The sequence below is a fragment of the Mirounga leonina genome, unplaced genomic scaffold (assembly GCF_011800145.1).
Source record: "Mirounga leonina isolate KUSES-001 unplaced genomic scaffold, KU_Mleo_1.0 Mir_204, whole genome shotgun sequence".
Taxonomy (NCBI): domain Eukaryota; kingdom Metazoa; phylum Chordata; class Mammalia; order Carnivora; family Phocidae; genus Mirounga; species Mirounga leonina.
In genome coordinates, this window is record NW_023270513.1 from 18,960,525 (window position 1) to 18,982,534 (window position 22,010).

General features: G+C 35.9%; 1 protein-coding gene across 1 annotated transcript in view; it reads left to right on the forward strand.

Moving 5' to 3' along the window:
• The window catches only part of PCDH11X (protocadherin 11 X-linked), a 350,990-nt gene extending 330,724 nt beyond the window's left edge, over positions 1 to 20,266 (forward strand). Inside the window, exon 5 of the mRNA XM_035028834.1 lies at positions 19,886 to 20,266. Within this exon, the coding sequence (XP_034884725.1) occupies positions 19,886 to 20,089 (204 nt within the window). The 3' untranslated portion in view covers positions 20,090 to 20,266. The remainder of the gene's footprint in view (positions 1 to 19,885) is intronic.
• The last annotated feature ends 1,744 nt before the right edge of the window (positions 20,267 to 22,010 follow it).

The window sequence follows — 22,010 nt, forward strand, 5'->3', positions numbered from 1 at the left end:
TGATATCCTGTGTCTTTTGATTGGAACACTTTGCCCATTTACATTCATGGTAATTATTAAAAGATATTAATTTCATGCCATTTTATTGCCTGTAAAGTCCCTGTTTCTGTAGATTTATTCTGATTCTTTCTGATTTATATTGCTCTTGGGTTCTCTTTTCATTTATAGGATATCCTTTATTTCTTGCAGGGCTGCCTGGTGGTCACATGTTCTTTCAGATTCTGTCTGTCCTGGAAGCTCTTTATCTCTGCTTCCATTCTGAATGACAGCCTTGCTGGATAAAGTATTCTTGGCTGCATGTTTTTCTCATTTAATACCCTGAATATATCATGCTGGCCCTTTCTGACCTGCAAGGTCTCTGTGGATAGGTCTGATGTCAGTGTAATGTTCCTACTCCTGTAGGTTAGGAACATCTTATCCTGATCTGCCTTCAGGATTTTCTCTTTATCTCTGAAATTTGCAAGCTTCACTATTATATGTCAGGGTATTGATCTACTTTTATTGATTTTAGGAAGGGTCCTCTCTACCTCTTGGACATGAATGCCTGTTTCCTTCCCCAGATTAGGGAAGTTCTCAGCTATGATTTGCTCAAAAATACCTTTTGGCCCTCTCTCTCTTTCTTCTCCATCAGGCCTCCCAATAAATCTGGTATTGTTTCATTTTATGGCATCCCTGGTTTCTTGAAGCCTCCCTTCATGGTCCATTAGTTTTTTTCTTTTTCTCAGGTTCCTTCCTTTCCATCAACTTGTCTTCTATGTCACTTACTCTCTCTTCTGCCTCATTAACCCTAGGTGTTAGAGCATCCAATTTAGCCTGTGGCTCAGAGCATTTTTAATTTCAGCATGATTAGATCTCATTTCTGCTCTAAGAGATTCTCTAGGGGTTTTTTATGCTTTTTTGAAGCCTAGCTAGTAACTTTATAATTGCTATCCTGAATATCAACTTGAACATTTTACTTACATCCATATTCATTAGATCTGTGGCAGAGTATTTCCTGTAGTTCTTTCTTTTTTTGTGAATTCCTCCTTCTAGTCACTTTTTCCAGAGAAAAATGAATAAACACAAGAGTACTATCAAGAATATCAACCACAACCCAAATGAGATACACACTAGACACATATGAAGAGGTCAGAAACCAGAAAAGGAACGAAAAAGAAAAAAAAAAGGAAAGAAAAAACAGGGGGGATAGAGAATATAATCTCACAGGGTGGATGAAACAGGGTGATCCACTTGGTCCTGAGTGTATTTTGGTCTGTGTGTTAGAGGACACTAAATCCCAAAATTGTAAAGTAAGAGAAATATATATATATATATATATATATATATATATATATATATATATACACAAAAATAAAAATGAATAGGGTGAAAAGAAGCCAAAAATGAAGAATATATCTATAAAATGTAAATGTAAAAAATGAAAGTTAAAAAGACTTAAAAATAAAGAGTTGATAAAATAAGAAATTAGTTGAAAAGGGAAAAATTAAAAAAAAAAGAAATAGAAAAATTTAAACCGAAAGATAAATCAATGATGAGGAAAAAACCTCAAATTCTATATATTATTTTCCCCTAGCACTGGAGTTTTACAGTCTTGTGTGGTCTGTAAACTTGCTCTTCACCTGTTCTTCCAGTTGGTCTTCTGGGGGAGGGGCCTGCTGTGCTGATTCTCAGGTGTCTTTGCCTGGGTGGAGTTGCACCACCCCTTGCCATGGAGCCGGGTTCAGTGTAAGCTGTTTTTGTTCCCTCTGTGTGTCTTTTGTTCCCTGAAGGCTTTCTGTGCCTCTTTAAAGGATCAAAATAAAAATGGCTCTTCCCCAATCTCCAGCCCCAGAGCCGAAAGATCATGTGGTCCTCTCTCTTCAGTACATCCTCACGGATAAACGGTCTTCACTTTTGTGTGTGCCAAACTCTGCAGACTCCTGTGGTGCATGCCCACACTGATCCTCCCAGGGGAAGATGGAGGGTCTCCCAACTTTTGCATTTTTTAGGGCCCTGGCGTAAAGAGTGGTTTCCTGATCATGCATGCACCTGCTCTGCCTTTCCTGGGGGAAGGTGGAGGGTCACCTGTTGCTGTCCTTTACATGGCCCCTGCACTGACAGCTATCCCCTGGTCATGCCTGCACCTGCTCTATCCCTCTCAGGGAAGGCAGAGGGTCCCCAAATTCCTGTCCTTTGCAGGGTCCTCATACAGAGAGTGGTCACCCTGTTGGCCGTGGCTCACGGTTTTTTGGAAAACTAAGCTGAGAACCCCCTCCTGGGCTCACTGACCATAACCAGTTTCCCTGTCCCAATGTCTGGGAACTCTACTGGTTCAGGCACCCTTGCTCTTTCTATGACTCCAGGGATACTGAGACCACACTGTGCCACCTAAAATTTTGCCCATTCCACCATGTGAGCACCTTTTAGGCAGGGTGTCTCCACTGGAGCAGATTTCTAAGGGCTCCGATTTTGCCCTCTGGGGCTATATCACTTTCCAATAGCCAGCTTACTGAGGCTTCCTCCCTCAATCCATTTATCTTCCAATTATCCCCTCAGAATTACTTCTCTGCACATCGTACCTTGCAAAAAGTATTCACTTTTCTACTTGTACAGTTCCAGGTATTATCTTTTTACACCTCAGGATGAATTCATGGGTGTTCAGAATGATTTAATAGTTATTTAGCTAAATTCAAGGGACCAGATAAAATGAGGTCCCCTACTCTTCTGCCATTTTGCCTCCTGACAAAAGTTGTTTATACAGCATTCTTGGCCTTGCATTTCTTGTCTCTGGTGATAAGGATGTCTCTTTACCTCCTGGTCCAGGAAGGGTACTTTTTGAATGTGATATTTATTTCTTGCTTTCAAGATGACAGAGGAGGGTCTGAGTGTAGTGTTCTTCTTGCATGGGCTGTCTCAAGTAACTTTTAGTTAAAATAATCAATATGCCAAAGTGGCACATTTGGGATAGCCTACCCTTGGCTCCTATGCTAGTGAATATTCAGTCATGATATAAATTTTAAAAATTTTATAGTCGCATCTAGGTGCTGAACATTTTCATCCTTCTATTTTCCTTCAATTAGCTAAAAATAAATGTTCAATTAATAATATAGTTTTGAATGATTTATCAGTAGTAAGTGCTTAAAATTAGTGGCCCTCAACAAACATGAAGAATACAAGAATAATGCAGGGTGCAGTAAAAATGCATATTTCTAGAATATGACAACTGAAATTCTGATTTAGTAGGTCTGTAATGGAGACTAGTAATTTGAATATTTAATTCAATCTAATCACCACCACCACTACTCCCACAATGCCTATACCATGTACTGATAAATAATAGTTTAAATTATGCAAATTTCATGCTACTATCAGGTAGGAAAAATAATTTTCCCTCTACCATTCTAGGTTCCGGGCTGTGACCTCTCTGCAATAAAAGAAAGAAGAAAAATAAATGGAAGTTTAATAAGAAATATAACTCCTTTATAAATAAAGATACCCAGGAAAACTAAGTAATTCCTGAAATGGCCTATGAAATCACCTTAAATATCATCTTCCATTAGTCAAAAGATTATGTTGTGCTGGGGAGAGAAGATATCTGGCAAAGCACAGTAAACAATGACATGGTTGTTATGCAGATTTAAGTCCAGGTGTTCTCCAATGATGAGTTTCTACAAATTTAGTCATCCTACTTTTCCTTGTATAAGGAGGAGAGACCCTTACAAATAGAGATTTCCCTTATAAATTTAAATATCTCTTAGGAAAAGGTAACTTCTATGAAGTTTTCAAAGCTTTTTGTTTGTTTGTAATTTCTTAAAAATAATCAGCTCGAGGTGCCTGGGTGGCTCAGTCTGTTAAGCATCTGTCTTCTGCTCAGGTCATGATCCCAGGGTCCTGGAAACAACCTCATGTTGGGCTGCATGTTCAGTGGGGAGCCTGCTTCTATCTCTCCCTCTGCTTCTCTCCCCCACACTCATGCTCTCTCTTTCTCAAATAAATAAAATCTTTATAAATAAACAAACAAGTAAATAAATAAATAAATAAATAAATAAATAAATAAATAAACAAAATAATCAGCCTAAAATAATCTTTATGCTAAAGAGAAATATTTTGGGGTGGAAAATTCTGCTCCCCTTCACAACTTTTGAGAGGTGTAATGAAGATTCTGGAGGCTAGTTGAAGTACTTGCTGTTTTGATTTACCACCTCTAAATTTAATCACATTTTCCTCTATAATCTAAATCAGATAGTATAAATCACTCAAATGGATTTTATATTTTTAATAGTCATATATCCACACATTGATAATAGGAGATAAAAAATATGTTTTGTAGGCTGAATTAGATTTCAAAGTAAAAAAAAAAGATCAGATTATTGCTCTTAAATGGAGACTTTTCAATCTTAAAATCTCTCACAAATTATGAAGTAGCCTTTTCTCAAATGAGGCTAAGAGGTATTAACCATTTGAATGTTCTCTAACAGTTTCCCCAATAACCAATCATACCAGAAAGAGAATTATCTTTGATCCTGAGAAATATGTCTATATAATGTATTTTACTACATTATATTAGTTTCAGTTGTACAACATAATGATCCAATATTTTTATATTTTGTGAGCCCATATATTTAAAAGTAAAGAGTAATATTTTACTGAAATCCTTGTATTTTAAAACATAAGACAGTGCTCAAACATGGCAAGTAAATTGAGATGATTTGTTTTCATTAGTTTAAATGAAATTGCATCCTATTTTTCTATGTCTTCACAGCACTCATCCTGTTCCAGGAACCCATATTTCACCACTAACTCCTCTGGAAAGTAAATAATACTAAAAACAATTAGCTTGATTATCAATGGTGCATTATAAAACTAGACATCTTTAAGATCAAAGATGGGTGTCCTTTCAGTAAGATTGAGTGATATTTTGAATTTAAGGTAAGGTTTTATTTAATAATGTAGGAGAGGCTATAACTTTTATGAGAAAGCTTTATATAGTCTTGTGTAGTTTGTTGGATTTTAGAAGCCTCATTTTTATATTTTTCATTTTTTAGACGTCCAAAATAGATCAAGGAACAGTACATTTTCTAGAGTATTTTTCTATTGTATCAATTTTATTATTTATTTATTATTTATTTATTAATTTATCTTTTTCAAAATTTTATTTAAATTCTAGTTAGTTAACATACAGTGTAATATTGATTTCAGGAGTACAATTTCACGATTCGTCACTTACATATGATACACAGTGCTCAACTCAACAAATGTCCTACTTAATACCTATCACCCACTTAGCCCATACCCCACCCACCTCCCCTCCAGCAACCTTCAGTTTGTTCTCAATAGTTAAGAGTCTCTTATGGTTTGCTTCATTCTCTCTCTCTTTTTTTTTCCCACTTCCCATATGTTCATTTGTTTTGTTTCTTAAATTCTATATATGAGTGAAATCATATAGCATTTGTTTTTCTCTGACTGACTTGTTTTGCTTAGCATAATACACTTTGGCTTAATCCATGACCTTGTAAATGGCAAGATTTCATTCTTTTGATGGCTGAGTAATATTCCATTATATATATATATATATATATATATATATATATATATATATACACTAAAGGCTAAAGGAGGCTAAAGAACACCCTACTAAAGGATGGATGGGTCAACCAGGAAATTAAATAAGATATTAAAAAAATACATGGAAAGAAATGAAAATGTAAACACAATGGTCCACAGCCTTTGGGATGCAGGGAAAGCTTTTCTAAGAGGGAAGTATATAGCAATACAGGTCTACCTCAAGAAGCAAGAAAAATCTCAAATAAACAACCAAACCTTATGCCTACAGGAGGTACAAAAAGAACAGCAAAGGAAGCCTAAGGCCAGTAGAAGACAGGAAATAATAAAGATTAGACCAGAAATAAATGACATAGAAACAAACAAACAAAATAATAGAAAAGACCAATGAAACTGGGAGCTGGTTCATTTAAAGAATTAATAAAATTCATTAACACCTATCTAGACTTATGAAAAAGAAAAGAGAAAGAACCCAAATAAATAAAATCATGAATGAGAGAGTAGAGATCAAAGTCAACACCTCAAAAATACAATTATAAGAGAATATTATGAAAAATTATATATCAGCAAATTGGCCTATCTGGAAGAAATGGATAAGTTCCTAGAAACATATAAACGACCAAAACTGAAACAGGAAGAAATAGAAAAATCGAATGGACAGATAACCAGCAGAGAAATTGATTCAGTCCTCCAAAATCTCCCAACAAACAAAAGTCCAGGGCCAAATGACTTCACAGGTGACTTCTACCAAACATTTAAAGAAGAGTTAATACTTATTATTTTCAAACTGTTCCAAAAAAAATAGAAATGGAAAGAAAACTTCCAAACTCATTCTATGAGGCCAGAATTACCCTGATTCCAAAAACAGACAGATACCCCACTTAAAAAAGAGAACTACAGGCCAATATCCCTGATGAACAGGGATGCAAAAATTCTCAACAAAATATTAGTAAATTGAATCCAACATTATATTAAAAGAATATTTCACCACAATCAAGTAGGATTTATTCCTGGTTTGCAAGGGTCATTTAATATTTGCAAGTCAATGTGATACAGCACATTAATAAAATAAAAAAAATAAGAACCATATAATCCTGTCAATAGCTGCAGAAAAAAGCATTTGATAAATTACAACATGCATTCATGAGAGAAAAAAAAGAAAACTCAACAAAGTAGGGATAGAGGAAACATACCTCAACTTCATAAAAGCCATATACTGAATACCCACAGCTAATATCATTTTCAATGGGGAAAAACAGAGCTTTTCTTCTACAATTAGGAAGAAGGGAAGGATGTCCCCTCTCAAAACTGTTATTTAACATAGTACTGGAAGTCTTAGCCTCAGCAATCAGACAACAATGACAACAACAACAACAAAAAGGCATCTAAATTGGCAAGTGAGAAGTTAAACTTTCACTATTTGCAGATGACATGATGCTTTGTAGAAAATCTGAAAGACTACACCAAAGAATTGCTATAACTGATACACAAATTCAGTAAAGCCATACGATACAAAACCTACCCACAGAAAACTGTTGCACTTCTCTACACCAATAATGAAGCAGCAGAAAAAGAAATCAGTAAGTTGTTCCCATTTACAATTGCACCAAAACCAAAAAGGTACCTAGGAATAAACCTAACCAAAGAGGTAAAAGATCTGTACTCTGAAAAATATAAAACACTGATGAAAGCAATTGAAGAGGAGACACAAAAATGGAAAAACATTCCATGCTCATGGATGGGAAGATCACATACTGTTAATTTGTCTATACTACCCAAAGGTATCTACACATTTAATGCAATACCTATCAAAATACCAACAGCATTTTTCACAGAGCCAGAACAAACAATCCAAGAATTTGTATAGAACCAAAAAAGACCATGAGGGCCAAAGCAATCTTGAAGAAGCAAAGCAAAGCTGTAGGCATCACAATTTCAGACATCCCATGTCTTTTGATTGGAGTGTTTAGTCTATTTACATTCAGAGTATTATTGATAGATATGTATTTATTGCCATTTAGTACTTGTTTTGTCATTGTTTCTGGAGATTTTCTTTTTTCCTTTCTAGTCTTTGTCATTTTTGGTCTTTCCTTTCCACTCAAATTGTCCTCCTTGATATTTCTTGCAAGGCTGGTTTAGTGGTCATGAACTCATTCAGTTTTTGTTTGTCTGGGAAACTATCTCTCTCTCTATTCTGAATGATAGCCTTGCTGGATAGAGTATTCTTGGCTGCAGATTTTTCTCATTTGGCACATTCAATGAATAATGCCACTTGCTTCTGGCTTGCCAACCTTCTGTGGAGAAATCTGCTGTCAACCTTAAGGATCTTCCCATGTAAGTTATGGACTTCTTTTGTCTTGCTGCTATGATTTTTTCTTTATCACTGTATTTTGCAAATTTAACTACAATATGTTTTGGTGTTGGCCTGCTTTTGTTGATTTTGATGGGAGTTCTCTGTGCCTCCTGGATTTGGATATCTGTTTCCTTCTCCAGATTAAGCAAGTTTTCAGCTATTATTTCCTCAAGTAAATCTTCTGCCTCCTTTTCTGCTCTTCTGGTACTCCTATGATACAAATGTTATTTCGTTTGATGACATCACTGAGTTCCCTAAGGCTACTCATGTGGTCCATCATTCTTTCTCTCTTTTCTTCAGCTTCATTATTTTCCATAATCCGATATTCTATATCACCTATTCATTCCTCTGCTTCTTCCATCCTTGTTTCATTACATCTAGTTGGTTTTGAATCTCAAATATTTCATTGTTCATTTCTGACTGATTTTTTTTTTTTTACCACCCTGAACATGCCCAGTCTTGTCTGATTGTTTTATAAACATCACCCTGATGTTTTCCATGCTTTTCTCAAGCCCAGCAAGTATCCTTATGATTGTAATTTTCAATTCTCCTCCAGGCATATTATTTATATCTGTTTTGATTTGGTTTCTGGCAATGATGTTTTCTTGTTCTTTCTTTTGGGATGATTTCCTCTGTCTTGGCATTTTATCTAGGTTTTGGTCTTCTCTGTGTGAGAAAAGCCTGTTATGTTTACTGCTCTGTGAGTAATGGCTTTATGAAGAAGAAATCATATAGGGTCCAGGGCCTGGTGCTTTGAGGAGTGTCTCTTGTGTGTGCTGCATGCACTCTGCTGTTGTGTTTTGGCTGCTCTATCCTTCAGGTCAGTGGTTTGCAGAGGTTCTCCTTGCCTGCAGTGTATGGTGTTTGGTCCTTGGCCAGAGTGTGGTAAGTTTTAACGAGGTGTGCTCTGATCTGCTTGTTAAATGAGACCTGATGCTACTTCCACTAGGACTGAAGCCTTGCAGAACTCTATGGTTATTAGACTTGGTGCGTGTGGGGGTTTGTGCTGGGCTTCTTGGGAAAGAGCATACTGCACTGGTCCTTGGGCACACTTGCCTGAGAAAAGCAGTAACTGCAGAAAACAGGGATGTGGGAATTGATGTAAGCAGATTAGGCAGACAGTGTTAGTGCTGTGCTGTTTACTGAAGTTGGTTTATGCTGAGGGGCAGGGCAGGGGAATGGTACCAGCCAGCTCCTTTGTCCCTGGAGAGGGGAGTATGTGCTTGCTGCTTTCAAGGAAGCACTCTCAGAAGAGTGAATAATTTCCCCTCATACACCCTAGGCATTTTCAGATTTCTCTTTTCACAATTATGTCTCCAGGTTGCTTTCCTGTCTGCAACAGTGCAGTGTAATTTGGGCTCTATCTCTGCCAAGCCTGCTGACTTCTAAAACTCCAAACTTTAGGGACCTGGTGTGGCTTGGACCAGTGCTGGTATTCTGGGGAAGGCCTTGCCATGCTGGGACTGATGAAGTTTTGACCCAGAAGGGCAGTTGCGCCAGAGTGCAGGGGCATGGGATTTGGAGCAAAACAGGCTGAACAGCCAGTGTCAGGGTTACCCACCCTCAGCAGGTGTCTCTACACCTATGCTGAGGGGCAGAGAAGTGAAATGGCACCTGCTGGCTCTTTTGTCTCCAGAGAGGAAATGTCACCTTTCATAGATTTGCTCTAAGAAGAGGGAACAGTCTCTCCAGGTGCATCTTAGGGGATCCTCAGCTTGCCCCCATCTACCCCAGGGTTGTTTCCTTGCCTTCTCTCTAGGACTAGGGCAGTGCGCTCAGGTCTCTATCCCTACTGAACCCATGAACCCCTAAAATTCCGGTCTTTGAGCTCTGCTCGTTGCAAAAACTGATGAAAATGAGTCCCTCTCATTTTCCCAACCAATGGTTTTGGGGAAGTGTTCTCCTTGTCCATACCCTTGTGCACTCCACTCTCTCTCTTTCCCCTTTCTCCACAACCAGAGCTCCTTCCCCTGTGCAGCACCCATGATCCTTTTCTCCCCAAACCATTTCTCTGCACTTTCTACCTTCCTTGGTGTGGCCTCTTCTCTCCCTCTATTGGTGCAGTGTGTTTTATCAGTCAAGTCAATTTCTTGGGTATTTGGAATTATTTGATAGTTATCTAGCTGTGTTATAGGGATGAGGCAAGCCTAGGGTCCTCCTACTACACTGCCATCTTAGCTGGCCAACACAATATTGTCCTATTTTAATCCTTGGTCAGAAAGTTGTACTTTCTCAAACATTTGCAATAATTCTCTTTAATTTGCAAAGTTCAGAAAACTCTGGCAACATGTCGATTTAAGAATTTACAAACAACACTCTGGAAAGAAGATTCATTAAACCTATCTTTGAATAGATCATTTCCATTTAGATTGAGCTGAGATGAATCATGACTGAAGGAAAGATGCCCTTATGTAGTGCCACATAGTCTTCTAACCATCAAGGGAATAAGTCTGATTTATTTGCCAAAAATTAAATAAATAAAATTAAATTAAAAACATTACCAAGTGCTATGGAAACATGTAGTGGCAAAATAGAGCTGACATTTGTTTTGATTCTGGTACAATTGAGCATCATGAACTTCCTGCACATGCTAGTAATAATTTATCATATTAAAATGATAAAAGCCTTGAAGCATAAGACTTTAAGGACAGAATGCAAAATAGAAAATGAAAAATGAGACAAACTATTCAAATTTTATGAAATGGACCAATGAAAATACAATTAGATGAACTGATCTACCCTGCAAGATTACTTAAATTGGAAAAGTAGAAGTCTATATGACTACAAAGTATAGGTTTAACTAGTAAAGGCCTACTGTAAAATGTGTCATCTGGGAGCTTTTACATTGGGAATTATAAGTTACAAGTGGGATATGTATGCTGGCCATATAATGCACATGAAATTTTCAAATTGAGTTTCTAAAATATGTTCACATTTTAAGATATTTGAATAATTATAAATTATTATTTATTTTTTTTTAATTAACATGAGAGACTATGGACTCTGAGAAACAAACTGAGGGTTTTAGAGGGGAGGGGGAGGGATGGGTTAGCCTGGTGATGGGTATTGAGGAGGGCACGTTCTGCATGGAGCACTGGGTGTTATGCACAAACAATGAATCATGGAACACTACATCAAAAACTAATGATGTACTGTATGGTGACTAATATAACATAATAAAAAATTGACATATAATGTATGATTTGTTCCAGGGGTACATATCTGTGATTCATCAGTCTTACACAACACCTAGCACTCACCACAACACATACCTTCCCCAATGTCCATCACCCAGCCACACCATACCCCCACCCCCTCTCCTCCAGCAACCCTCAGTTTGTTTCCTAAGATTAAGAGACTCTTATAAATTATTTTTCTAAGAGACAGTAACCATGTGAAAATGCAGACAACCTCTGAAATCCAGCATGAAGCTACTGATTATTATAAAATATGGTAAATCAGAAGTTTAAAATATGCTTGAAAGTATGATAACAATAATGTTTTATGTATTAATTAAAAACAAACCTCCATATAGTAATCCTTAAAAAATAACCCTACCTATGATTACCCTTTCTAAGCAGTGTTACTTGCAATGGCAATGAATCTAGAATAGGCTGGGTTAGAGTGTATTAGAATTGAAGTTTAGGTAAGTGCAAGGTTATATGATTAGTTTGAAAACTTTTGACAGGTAATTCTAGTGAGCCCTCTAGAACACAATACTCAAATGGATACTCAAATGTTCCATAATGAGATTCACAGGCTGGCCTATATGCATTCAGCTTCTCTGCTGCTAGATTCACCTTTATAAAATGCTACTTATATTATGGAAATGTAATAATATTCACCTGATGTTTGGTATGGATTTACACCTTCATTAGGTATAATGGACACAAGAATGTTGGAAATTTGATAGTTTGCCTATAAATGATTCATCTAGGTGACACCAGTATTATTTCTAAGCATTCATACATTCTGTTATTTTGATTGATTTGCTCTAAAAACAAGGCATGTAGATTATAAGGAAAAGCATCTTGTGAATTTTTCTCTTACTGGTAGGAAAATAACTAGCCATTCAGTACATACATTTATTCATGAATAATCCAGGATTTATTTCCACCTCATAAAGTCACCATTACAGTCACTAGATTGTTTTAACTTGTATTCCATTGCTTCCTTGGAGGGCTGCAGATGAACAAGTTATGACATGGTCATTAATGTAATAGCTCTTTTATATCTCACAGTAATCATTTTCAACATGAAAAATGAAATTATTCTTCTCTTTGAGAGACTTAGGGAGTAATTTTCATGAAATAGTTAATTTTCTAAATAAGATAAGAATATTATCTATTTTGAATACCTCTATATTATGAATCTGAGCAGAAAAGTGCCATCATAGGATTCATCAATTAAAAAATAAAAGACAAATGAGTTATACCCTAGTTCCAAAATTTACACAAAGGATCCATAAACAGTTAATTTTGTATAATTATTTTATGTTCTGTTCTATCTGGAAGTGTCACAAATTGAAAAATGCAAACTCAAGTAAGAATCATTAAAGCAAACATAGGAAAAATAGTTAAATTATATATAAAAGCTAATTATAGACAAATGTCTAAATAAAATGTGTCAGGCATTTTAAAATGTTAATGTTACAGACCTTACATTTTAAAAAAGTTTGTGTTTATATTTTTATGTTTATATTTTAATTTATATACAATGATTTATATGAACAACTATAAATAATTTTAGAATTAAAGGAGATTTAACCTATAATTATGAGCTTATGGTTTCTTTGAGAGACAACAGTCAAATTCAGCATTATTAGACTGACAAAATTTGCTCACTGTGTGCTCAATTTGGAAGAAGGGGACAGGGAGATCTTTGGGGCTACTTTTTATTCAATTTAATTATATTTAAATTAAATTAATTAGCATACACTATATTATTAGTTTCAGAGATAGAGTTCAGGGATTCATCAGTTGCACATAATAGCCAGTGCTTATCATATCATGTGCCCTCCCCAAAGCCCATCACCCAGTTACCCCATCCACCCACCCACCTCCCCTCCAGCAAACCTCAGGGTGTTCCTTATAGTTAAGAGTCTCTAATAGTTTGTCTTCCTCTCTGCTTTCATCTTATTTTACTTTTCCCTCCCTTCCCCTATTAGCCTCTGTTTTGTTTCTTAAATTCCATATGAGTGAAGTCATATGATAATTGTCTTTCTCTGATTGACTTCGTTTGCTTAACATAATATGCTTTATGACATGTCATGTCATTGCAAATGGTAAGATTTCAATTTCTGATCTCTGAGTCCTATTCCAGTGTGTGTGTGTGTGTGTGTGTGTGTGTGTGTGTGTACCACATCTTTATCCATTCATCTGTCAGTGGACATCTGGACTCTTTCCATAGTTTGGCTACTGTGGATATTGCTGCTATAAACATTAGGATGCAGGTGCCCCTTCAGATCACGTTTGTATCCATTGGGTAAATATCTAGTACTGCAATTGCTGGGTCATAGGGTAGCTCTATTTTTAATGACTTGAGGAACCTCCATACTGTTTTCCAGAGTGGCTGTTCTCACCAAAAGTGTAGGAGGGTTTCCTTTTCTCCACATCCTCACCAACATTTGTTTTCTGTCTTTTTTTTTTTTTTTTCATCCTAACTGGTGTAAGGTGGTATCTCATTGAGGTTTTGATTTGGATTTCCCTGATGCCGAGTGATGTGGAGCATGTTTTCATGTGTCTGTTGGCCATTTGGATGTCTCCTTTGCAGAAATGTCTGTTCATGTCTTCTGCCCATTTCTTGATTGGATTATTTGATCTTTGGGTGTTGAGTCTGATAATTTCTTTATAGATTTTGGATACTAGCCCTTTATCTGATATGTCATTTGCAAATATCTTCTCCCATTCTGTCAGTTATCTTTTGGTTTTGTTGACTGTTTCCTTTGCTCTGCCAAAGATTTTTATCTCGATGAAGTCCCAATAGTTCATTTTTGCCCTTTCTTCCCTTGCCTTTGGTGATGTTTCTAGGAAGAAGTTGCTGTGGATGAGGTCGAACAGATTGCTGCCTGTGTTCCCCTCGAGGATTTTGATGGATTCCTGTCTCACATTGAGGTCTTTCATCCATTTTGAGTCTATTTTTGTGTGTGGTATAAGGAAATGGTTCAGTTTCATTCTTCTGCATGTGGCTGTCTAATTTTCCCAACACCATTTTTTGAAGAGATTGTTTTGTTTTGTTTTGTTTTGTTTCCATTGGACATTCTTTCCTGCTTTGTCGAAGATTAGTTGACCATAGAGTTGAGGGTCCATTTCTGGGCTCTCTATTCTGTTCCATTGATCTATGTGTCTGTTTTTGTGCCAGTACCATACTGTCTTGATGATTACAGCTTTGTAGTAGAGCTTAAAGTCTGGAATTGTGATGCCACCAGCTACACTTTTCTTTTTCAACATTCCCCTGGCTATTCAGGGTCTTTTCTGTTTCCATACTGATATTAGGATTATTTATTCCAGCTCTGTGAAAAATGTTGATGCAATTTTGATAATGATTGCACTGAATGTGTGGATTTCTCTGGATAGCAGAGACATTGTAACAATATTTGTTCTTCCAATCCATGGGCATGGAATCCTTTTCCATCTCATAGTGTCCTCCTAAATGTCTTTCATAAGTATTCTATAGTTTTCACAGTACAGATCCTTTGCCTTTTTGGCTAGGTTTATTCCTAGGTATCTTATGGTTATTGGTGCAGTTGTAAATGGGATTGATTCTTTAATTTATCTTTCTTCTGTCTCATTGTTTAGTGTATAGAAATGCAACTGATTTTTGTGCATTGATTTTATATCCTGCTACATTGTTGAATTGCTATATGAGATCTAGTCATTTTGGGGTGGAGTCTTTTGGGTTTTCCACATAAAGTATCATGCCATCTGTGAAGAGTGAGAGTTTGAGTTCTTTGTCAGTTTGAATGTGTTTTATTTCTTTTTGTTGTCTGATTGCTGAGGCTTGGACTTCTAGTAATATGTTGAACAACAGTGGTGAGATTGAACATCCCTGTGGTGTTCCTAACTTTAAGGGGAAAGCTCTCAATTTTCCCCATTGAGAATAATATTTGCTGTGGGCTTTTTGTATATGGCTTTTATGATATTGAGGTATATTTCCTCTATCCCTACACTGCGAAGAGTTTTAATCAAGAGAGGATGCTGTATTTTGTCAAACGCTTTTCCTGCACCAAATGAGAGGATCATATATTTCTTGTCCTTTCTTTTATTAATATAGTGTTTTACATTGATTGATTCACAAATTTTGAGCCACCCTTGCAGCCCAGTAATAAATCCCACTTGGTTGTGGTGAATAATCCTTTTAATGTACTGTTGGATCCTACTGGCTAGTATCTTGGTGAGAATTTTGAATCCATGTTCATGAGGGGTATTGGTCTGTAATTCTCCTTTTTGCTGGGGTCTTTGCCTGGTTTTGCAATCAAGGTAATGCTGGCCTCATAAAATGGGCTTACACGTTTTCCTTCTATTTCTATTTTTTGAAACAGTTTCAGAAGTATAGGTATTAATTCTTCCTTAAATGTTTCTAGAATTCTGCTGGGATGCCATGAAGGCTTGGACTCTTGTTTGTTGGGAGATTTTTTATTACTGCTTCAATTTCCTTGCTGGTTATGGTCTGTTCAGGTTTTCTATTTCTTCCTGGTTCAGTTATATGTTTCTAGGAATGCATCCATTTCTTCCAGATTCCCAAACTTGTTGGCATTTTGCTCATAATATTTCCATTTCTTCAGTGTTGGTTGTGATCTCTCCTCTTTCATTTGTGATTTTATTTCTTTGGGTCCTTTCTCTTTTCTTTTTGATAAGTCTGACTAGGAATTTATCAATCTTACTAATTCTTTCAAAGAACCACCTTCTTGTTTCATTGATCTGTTCTACTGTTTATTTTGTTTGTTTGTTTGGTTGGTTGGTTTCTAATTCATTGTTTTCTGCTCTAGTCTTTTTTATTTCTCTTCTCCTGTTGGATCTAGATTTCATTTACTATACTTTCTCCAGCTCCTTTAGGTGTAATGTTAACTTGTATATTTGAGACTTTTTTTGTTTCATGATAATAGTTTATATTGCTATATACTTCCCTCTTAGGACCACCGTTGCTGCCTCCAAAAGATTCTGAACTGTTCTGTTTTCATTTTCATTTGCTTCTATGATTTTTTTAAATTTTTTTAGTTTCCTGGTTGACCTATTCATTCTTTAGTAAGATGTTCTTTAACTTCCATGTATTTGTGTTCTTTCCAAATTTTCTTTTGTTATTGAGTTCAAGTTTTAAAGCATTGTGGTCTGAAACTATGCAGTGGTCTGAAACTATGCTGAGTATAATCCCAGTTTTTTGGTACCAGTTGAGACCTGATTTGTGGTCCAATGTGTGATCTATTCTGGAGAATGTTCCATGTGCACTCAAGAAGAAAGTGTATTCTGTTGTTTTAGGATGAAATGCTCTGAATATATCTGTGAATCCCATCTGGTCCAGTGTGTCATTCAAAGCCTTTGTTTCCTTGATCTTCTGCTTAAATGATCTGTCCAATACCCTGAGTATCATTATCAATGCATTTCTTTAATTTTTGTTATTAATTGGTTTATTTAACTAGCTGCTCTCATGTAAGGGGCATAAATATTTACAATTGTTAGTTCTTCTTGCTGGATAGACCCTTTAATTATGACATAGTTCCCCTCTTCATCTCTTATTAGTCTTGGGTTTAAAATCTAATTTATCTGTTATAAGGATTGCTACCTCAGCTTTCTTTTAATGCCTATTTGCATGATAAATGGTTCTCCATCCCCTCATTTTCAATCTGTAGTTGTATTTGGATCTAAAATGAATCTCTGGTAGACAGCATATCAGTGGGTCTTGTTTTTTTGTTTTTCTTTTAATCTAATCTGACACCTGTGTCTTTTGATTAGAGCTTTTAACCCATTTACATTCAGAGTAACTATTGAAAGATATGAATTTTGTGCTGTTGTATTACCTGTAATGTCTGTTTCTGTAGATTGTCTCTGTTCCTTTATGGTCTTTGCTACTTTTTGTCTCTCTTCACTCAAAGATCCACTTTAATATTTTTTGCAGGGATGGCTTAGTGATCACAAATTCTTTTAGTTTCTCTTTGTCTTGCAAGTTCTTTATCTCTCCTTCCATTCTGAATGACAGCCTTGCTGGATAAAGTATTCTTGCCTGCATATTTTTCTCATTTAACACCTTGAATTTTGTTATGTCAGCCCTTTCTGGCCAGCTGGGTCTCTGTGGATAGGTCTGCTGCCAGCCTTCTGTTTCTATCCTTGTAGTTTAAGGACCTCCTGTCCTGAGCTGCTTTCAGGATTTTCTCTTTTTCTCTGGAATTTACAAGCTTCACTATTATATGTCAGGGTGTTGTCCTAATTTTATTGATTTTGAGGGGAGTTCTCTGTGCCTCCTGAACTTGAATGCTTGTTTCCTCCCCCAGATTAGGGAAGTTCTCAACTATAATTTGTTCCAATATACCTTCTGCCCCCCTTTGTTTTCTTCATCTTCTGGAACTCCTATTATTTGAATATTGTTGCACTTTATGGTATCATTGATTTCTCAGAGTCTCCCCTCATGATCCAGTAGTTGTTTTTCTCTCCTTTTCTCAGCTCTCTTACTTTCCTTACTTTCCATCATTTTGTCTTCCATATTGGTTGACTCTACTGCCTCATTTATCTTCACTGTTAGAGCCTCCATTTTTGACTGCCTCTCAGTAATTGCATTTTTAATTTCAAACTGATTATATTTTAGTTCTTTTATTTCTACATTAAGGCATTCTCTAGTGTCTTTTATTTCTCTAGTCATTACTCAGTGTGCACACCATCGCATCCCTGATATTACTTTGGGAACCAAACGTCTTCCTCTTCCCTGCTGAATGGCTTCCCAGTCCCCCAATTCAGGGTTCCATACCTCGCCTCTGCCGAATTCTCTCATTCCAAATGTGCAAATTTTTTCTGTTCTCCTCCAATTTTCTTCTGAGTTGTTCAAAATAGTTGAAGATTGATTTAGTTGTATTTGAAGGACGAAGCAACTTCAGGGTTCCCCTACTACTCCACCATCTTTGAACTTCCCTGGGGCTGCTTTAATGAGGACAGTAACCTCATATATGAGGGCCCCACCCTCATGATCTAATCATCTCCTAAAAGCCCCACTTCCAAATACAACCATCTTGGGTATTAGGTTTCAATATATGAGTTTTCAGGGCACACAAACATTCATTCTATAGTAATGGTCTTCAAATGTTTTCATATCTCCATTTGAAAAAAGTGACTGACAGCCAAAACTAAATTTATGAAAGTATACTAATTCTACCATGAAAATTCTTAGTATCTAATTGCATGTGATTTTATTATGTCTAAATTTCTTAAATAATTATCTCTAAATTGTATCTTTCATACTCCTAGTAGTTAGTTATTTGTGTTGATCTATTGTTATATAGCAAACTGTCCCTAAACTTTGGAGCATAAAGCAAAAACCAATTATACTTTATATTTTTTAGGTCAGGAATTTGGGTCATTCACAGAAGAGATTATTTCTGCTCCACAATGACTGGTGCCTGTGGGGTGGTTCAAATGTCTGGAGATGGCTGGGATGGCTCATATAAGGCCATAAGCTGTAATGTCCAGAATGAATTCTTCACATACATATCTGGCACCTGAACTAGAGTAGTTGGAACACTTAGGCCTTCCTGGGTATTGTACTTTCTTTCTATGCAGTCTTTCCACATGGCCAGCTTGAGCTTCCTCATGGTATGGAAGTCTCCCAGTAGTCATACTTCTTTCAATACAGCTGATTTTCTCCAGAGTGAGTATTCCAATGGAACAAGGTGGAAACTTCAAGGTTTGGTTACTCAGGGCCTACCTATATTCACTGTGGTAGAGAAATACAAAAGAGTCTTAATACTAAGAGATGAGGTCCATTAAGAGGGTTATCTTTGGAGATTAGCCACTACATATGGGAATGTTGCAAACAAAAGTACCACTACATCTGGTTGAATGGAGTTAACACCGTCACTAGGTGTCATGAATCTTTTGTTTTGGAAACAAATGCTTCATCTTCATATTTTGACATATATATTCTGCTGTAATTACCATAAAATATGTATAGTTTGCTTTTATAATTACCATTAACTGTTATCCATACCATGTAACTATATTTTGTAGAGGGTAGAATCTATTTAAATTAATTCTAATACAGGGGCACCTGGGTGGCACAATCAGTTAAGCATCCAACTCTTGGTTTTAGCTCAGGTAATGATCTCAGGATCATGAGATTGAACCCCATGTTGGGCTCCATACTCAGAATTGAGTCTGCTTGAGATTCTCTCTCCCTCTTTCCTTCCAGCTCATGTTCTCTCTCTCTCTCTAAAATAAAATAAAATAAAATAAAATCTTCAAAGAAATTAATTACTTAATTCCAATACAGAATTTTGCCTCTAAAATTCTTGAAAAAGATTATTTGTACTTTTAATTTTCTAAACCTACATGATTGAATACATTTGTGCTATTATTTACTGCTTCAGCCCACCAGAATCTTATAACTATAGCAATAAAATTTTGTTATATTTATCCATACTTATTTTCAAAAAATGAATTATTGTCAAATAAATAATAATAATAATGATAAATCCATTTTTGAATACTGATCAGAATTTCCAATATGCTCAAATGTCTAAAAAGGCTGACAGCTTCTTACTTTAGAATAAGCTGACTTTTGTGTATTTGGATGTACCCTGTTTCAAGAAATAATAAAAGCAAGTCTACTGCCAGGTGAAGCAGGTTTGAACACAAGGCTGACTCTTCATAAAAGCCTGACAGTTTTTACAACTCAAGATCATGTTAATGTTACTTCACTAGATATCAGAAATAATACATTTTCTAAATTGGATGCATTAGGCAATTATTCAGATCAGAACTGAAACCCTATAATTTTCATTCTTCCTTTCAGTCCCAGCGGCATGTCACATTTCACCTACCAGAAGGATCTCAGGAAAACAGCAGTGATGGTGGACTGGGAGACCATGATGTGGGGATTCCCAGCACATCCCATGCCCTGCCCCTTGGCTATCCTCAGGAGCAGTACTTTGATCATACTGCACCCAATAACCGCACTGAAGGGGATGGCAACTCTGATCCTGAATCCTGTAAGTGATACCTGTTTAGTCCTGCAGGATAAATGGACTTATTGTGTTTGTTAGTCAAACAATTGGAGCTACAATGACACTGAGAATTTAATATTAATATGAGTATTTACAATTTTTAAAGGTAAAAATACAGAATTATGTGGAAGGTATATATGCAGCAGTTTAAAATATATGAACTGTGTGATCATATCTACTTCAAAAGTTATTATGAAATTTAAAATACTCATTTTCTTTAGGCATAGATAAGATCTTTTATTTTTATATACATATAGATATGTATACATATGTATGTAACCAGCCACTTCATTTTATGTTATTTATTTAATTTAAGTACATATAAATTATTTTTATAATTCATATGAATTATTTTTAGAATTTATTTTTCATTTCAGTAGAGATAATAACCATAGGCATTTTTTAATTAAACACATTTTTTCACCATTGAGGATGATAATATCTGTGGGGTTTTCATATATGGCCTTTATTATGTTGTATAACAAAGAAACTTATTAAAGTGCAAAGAGCACACTATTTCACTTTAAATGAATTTCTATTACCTTAATATGGCATACTAATGATATTTTTGACATAGCACATGTGTGTGCTTTGATTAAAAACAAACAAAAAATAGCAGATCAAAATTTGCCATAGCAAAATAATCTCTTCTAACACAGATGATAAGGTACTTTGATTGTTCAAGAAGAAACTCTATAACTCTGAAACAGTACATAATTATGGATTTTATGATATGGAGTAGATACTAATAAACTGTGCAATTTTAGTCCAAACACCACAAATAAGAATGTAAGCTGTTAGAGGAAATAAATGCTGTCCTTAAGCAATCAAATTATTTTACACAGTTCCCATTTCATATTTTGAAATGCTTTGCATCCTGAATCTGCTTTCTTTTCTGTTAATGAATTGTCCAAAATAGTACACAGTACTGAAAATTCCTTGTAAGGTCACAAAAACATAAAAATACATCTATGAATAAGATTTTCCCCCAAATTTGCTAAAGGTATTTATTAATGTTCCTTTATTTTTTTTTATTTTAAGTTTATTTTATTTATTTTTATTATGTTCAGTTAGCCAACATATAGTGCATCATTAGTTTTTGATGTAGTGTTTAACGATTCATTAGTTGTGTATAACACCCAGTGCTCATCACAACATGTGCCCTCCTTAATACCCATCACCCAGCTATCCCATCTCCCCATCCCCTTCCCTTATGAAACCTTGGTTTGTTTCCCAGAGTCCAGAGTCTCTTATGGTTTGTCTCCCTCTCTGATTTCTTCCCATTCAGTTTTCCCTCTCTTCCCCTATGATCCTCTGCACTATTCCTTATGTTCCACAAATAAGTGAAACCATATGATAATTGACTTTCTCTGCTTGACTTATTTCACTTAGCATAATCCCCTCCAGTTCCATCCATGTCAGTGCAAAAGGTGGGTATTCATCCTTTCTGATGGCTGAATAATGTCCCATTGTATATATGTACACATCTTCTTTATCCATCCCTCTTTTGAAGGGCATCTTGGCTCCTTCCACAGTTTGGCTATTGTGGACATTGCTGCTATGAACATTGGGGTGTATGTACCCCTTTTACACTGTTGGTGGGAATGCAAGCTGGTACAGCCACTTTGGAAAACAGTATGGAGGTTCCTCAAGATGTTCAAAATAGAGCTACCTTATGACCCAGCAATTGTGCTACTAGGTATTTACCCCAAAGATATAGATGTAGTGAAAAGAAGGGGCATATTAATGCTCCTTTAAAATACAGTTCCCAGGTTGATAAAAATCTTCTGATTAGATAATAAAATTATGGTATCCATACTCTTGAGTCTTTTGCCAAGACTATTAAATGTTCTTTTTATGTTAAAGAAGAAACAAGCAAACTGAATCTAATTATTTCTCTTTCAGAAGACAAGT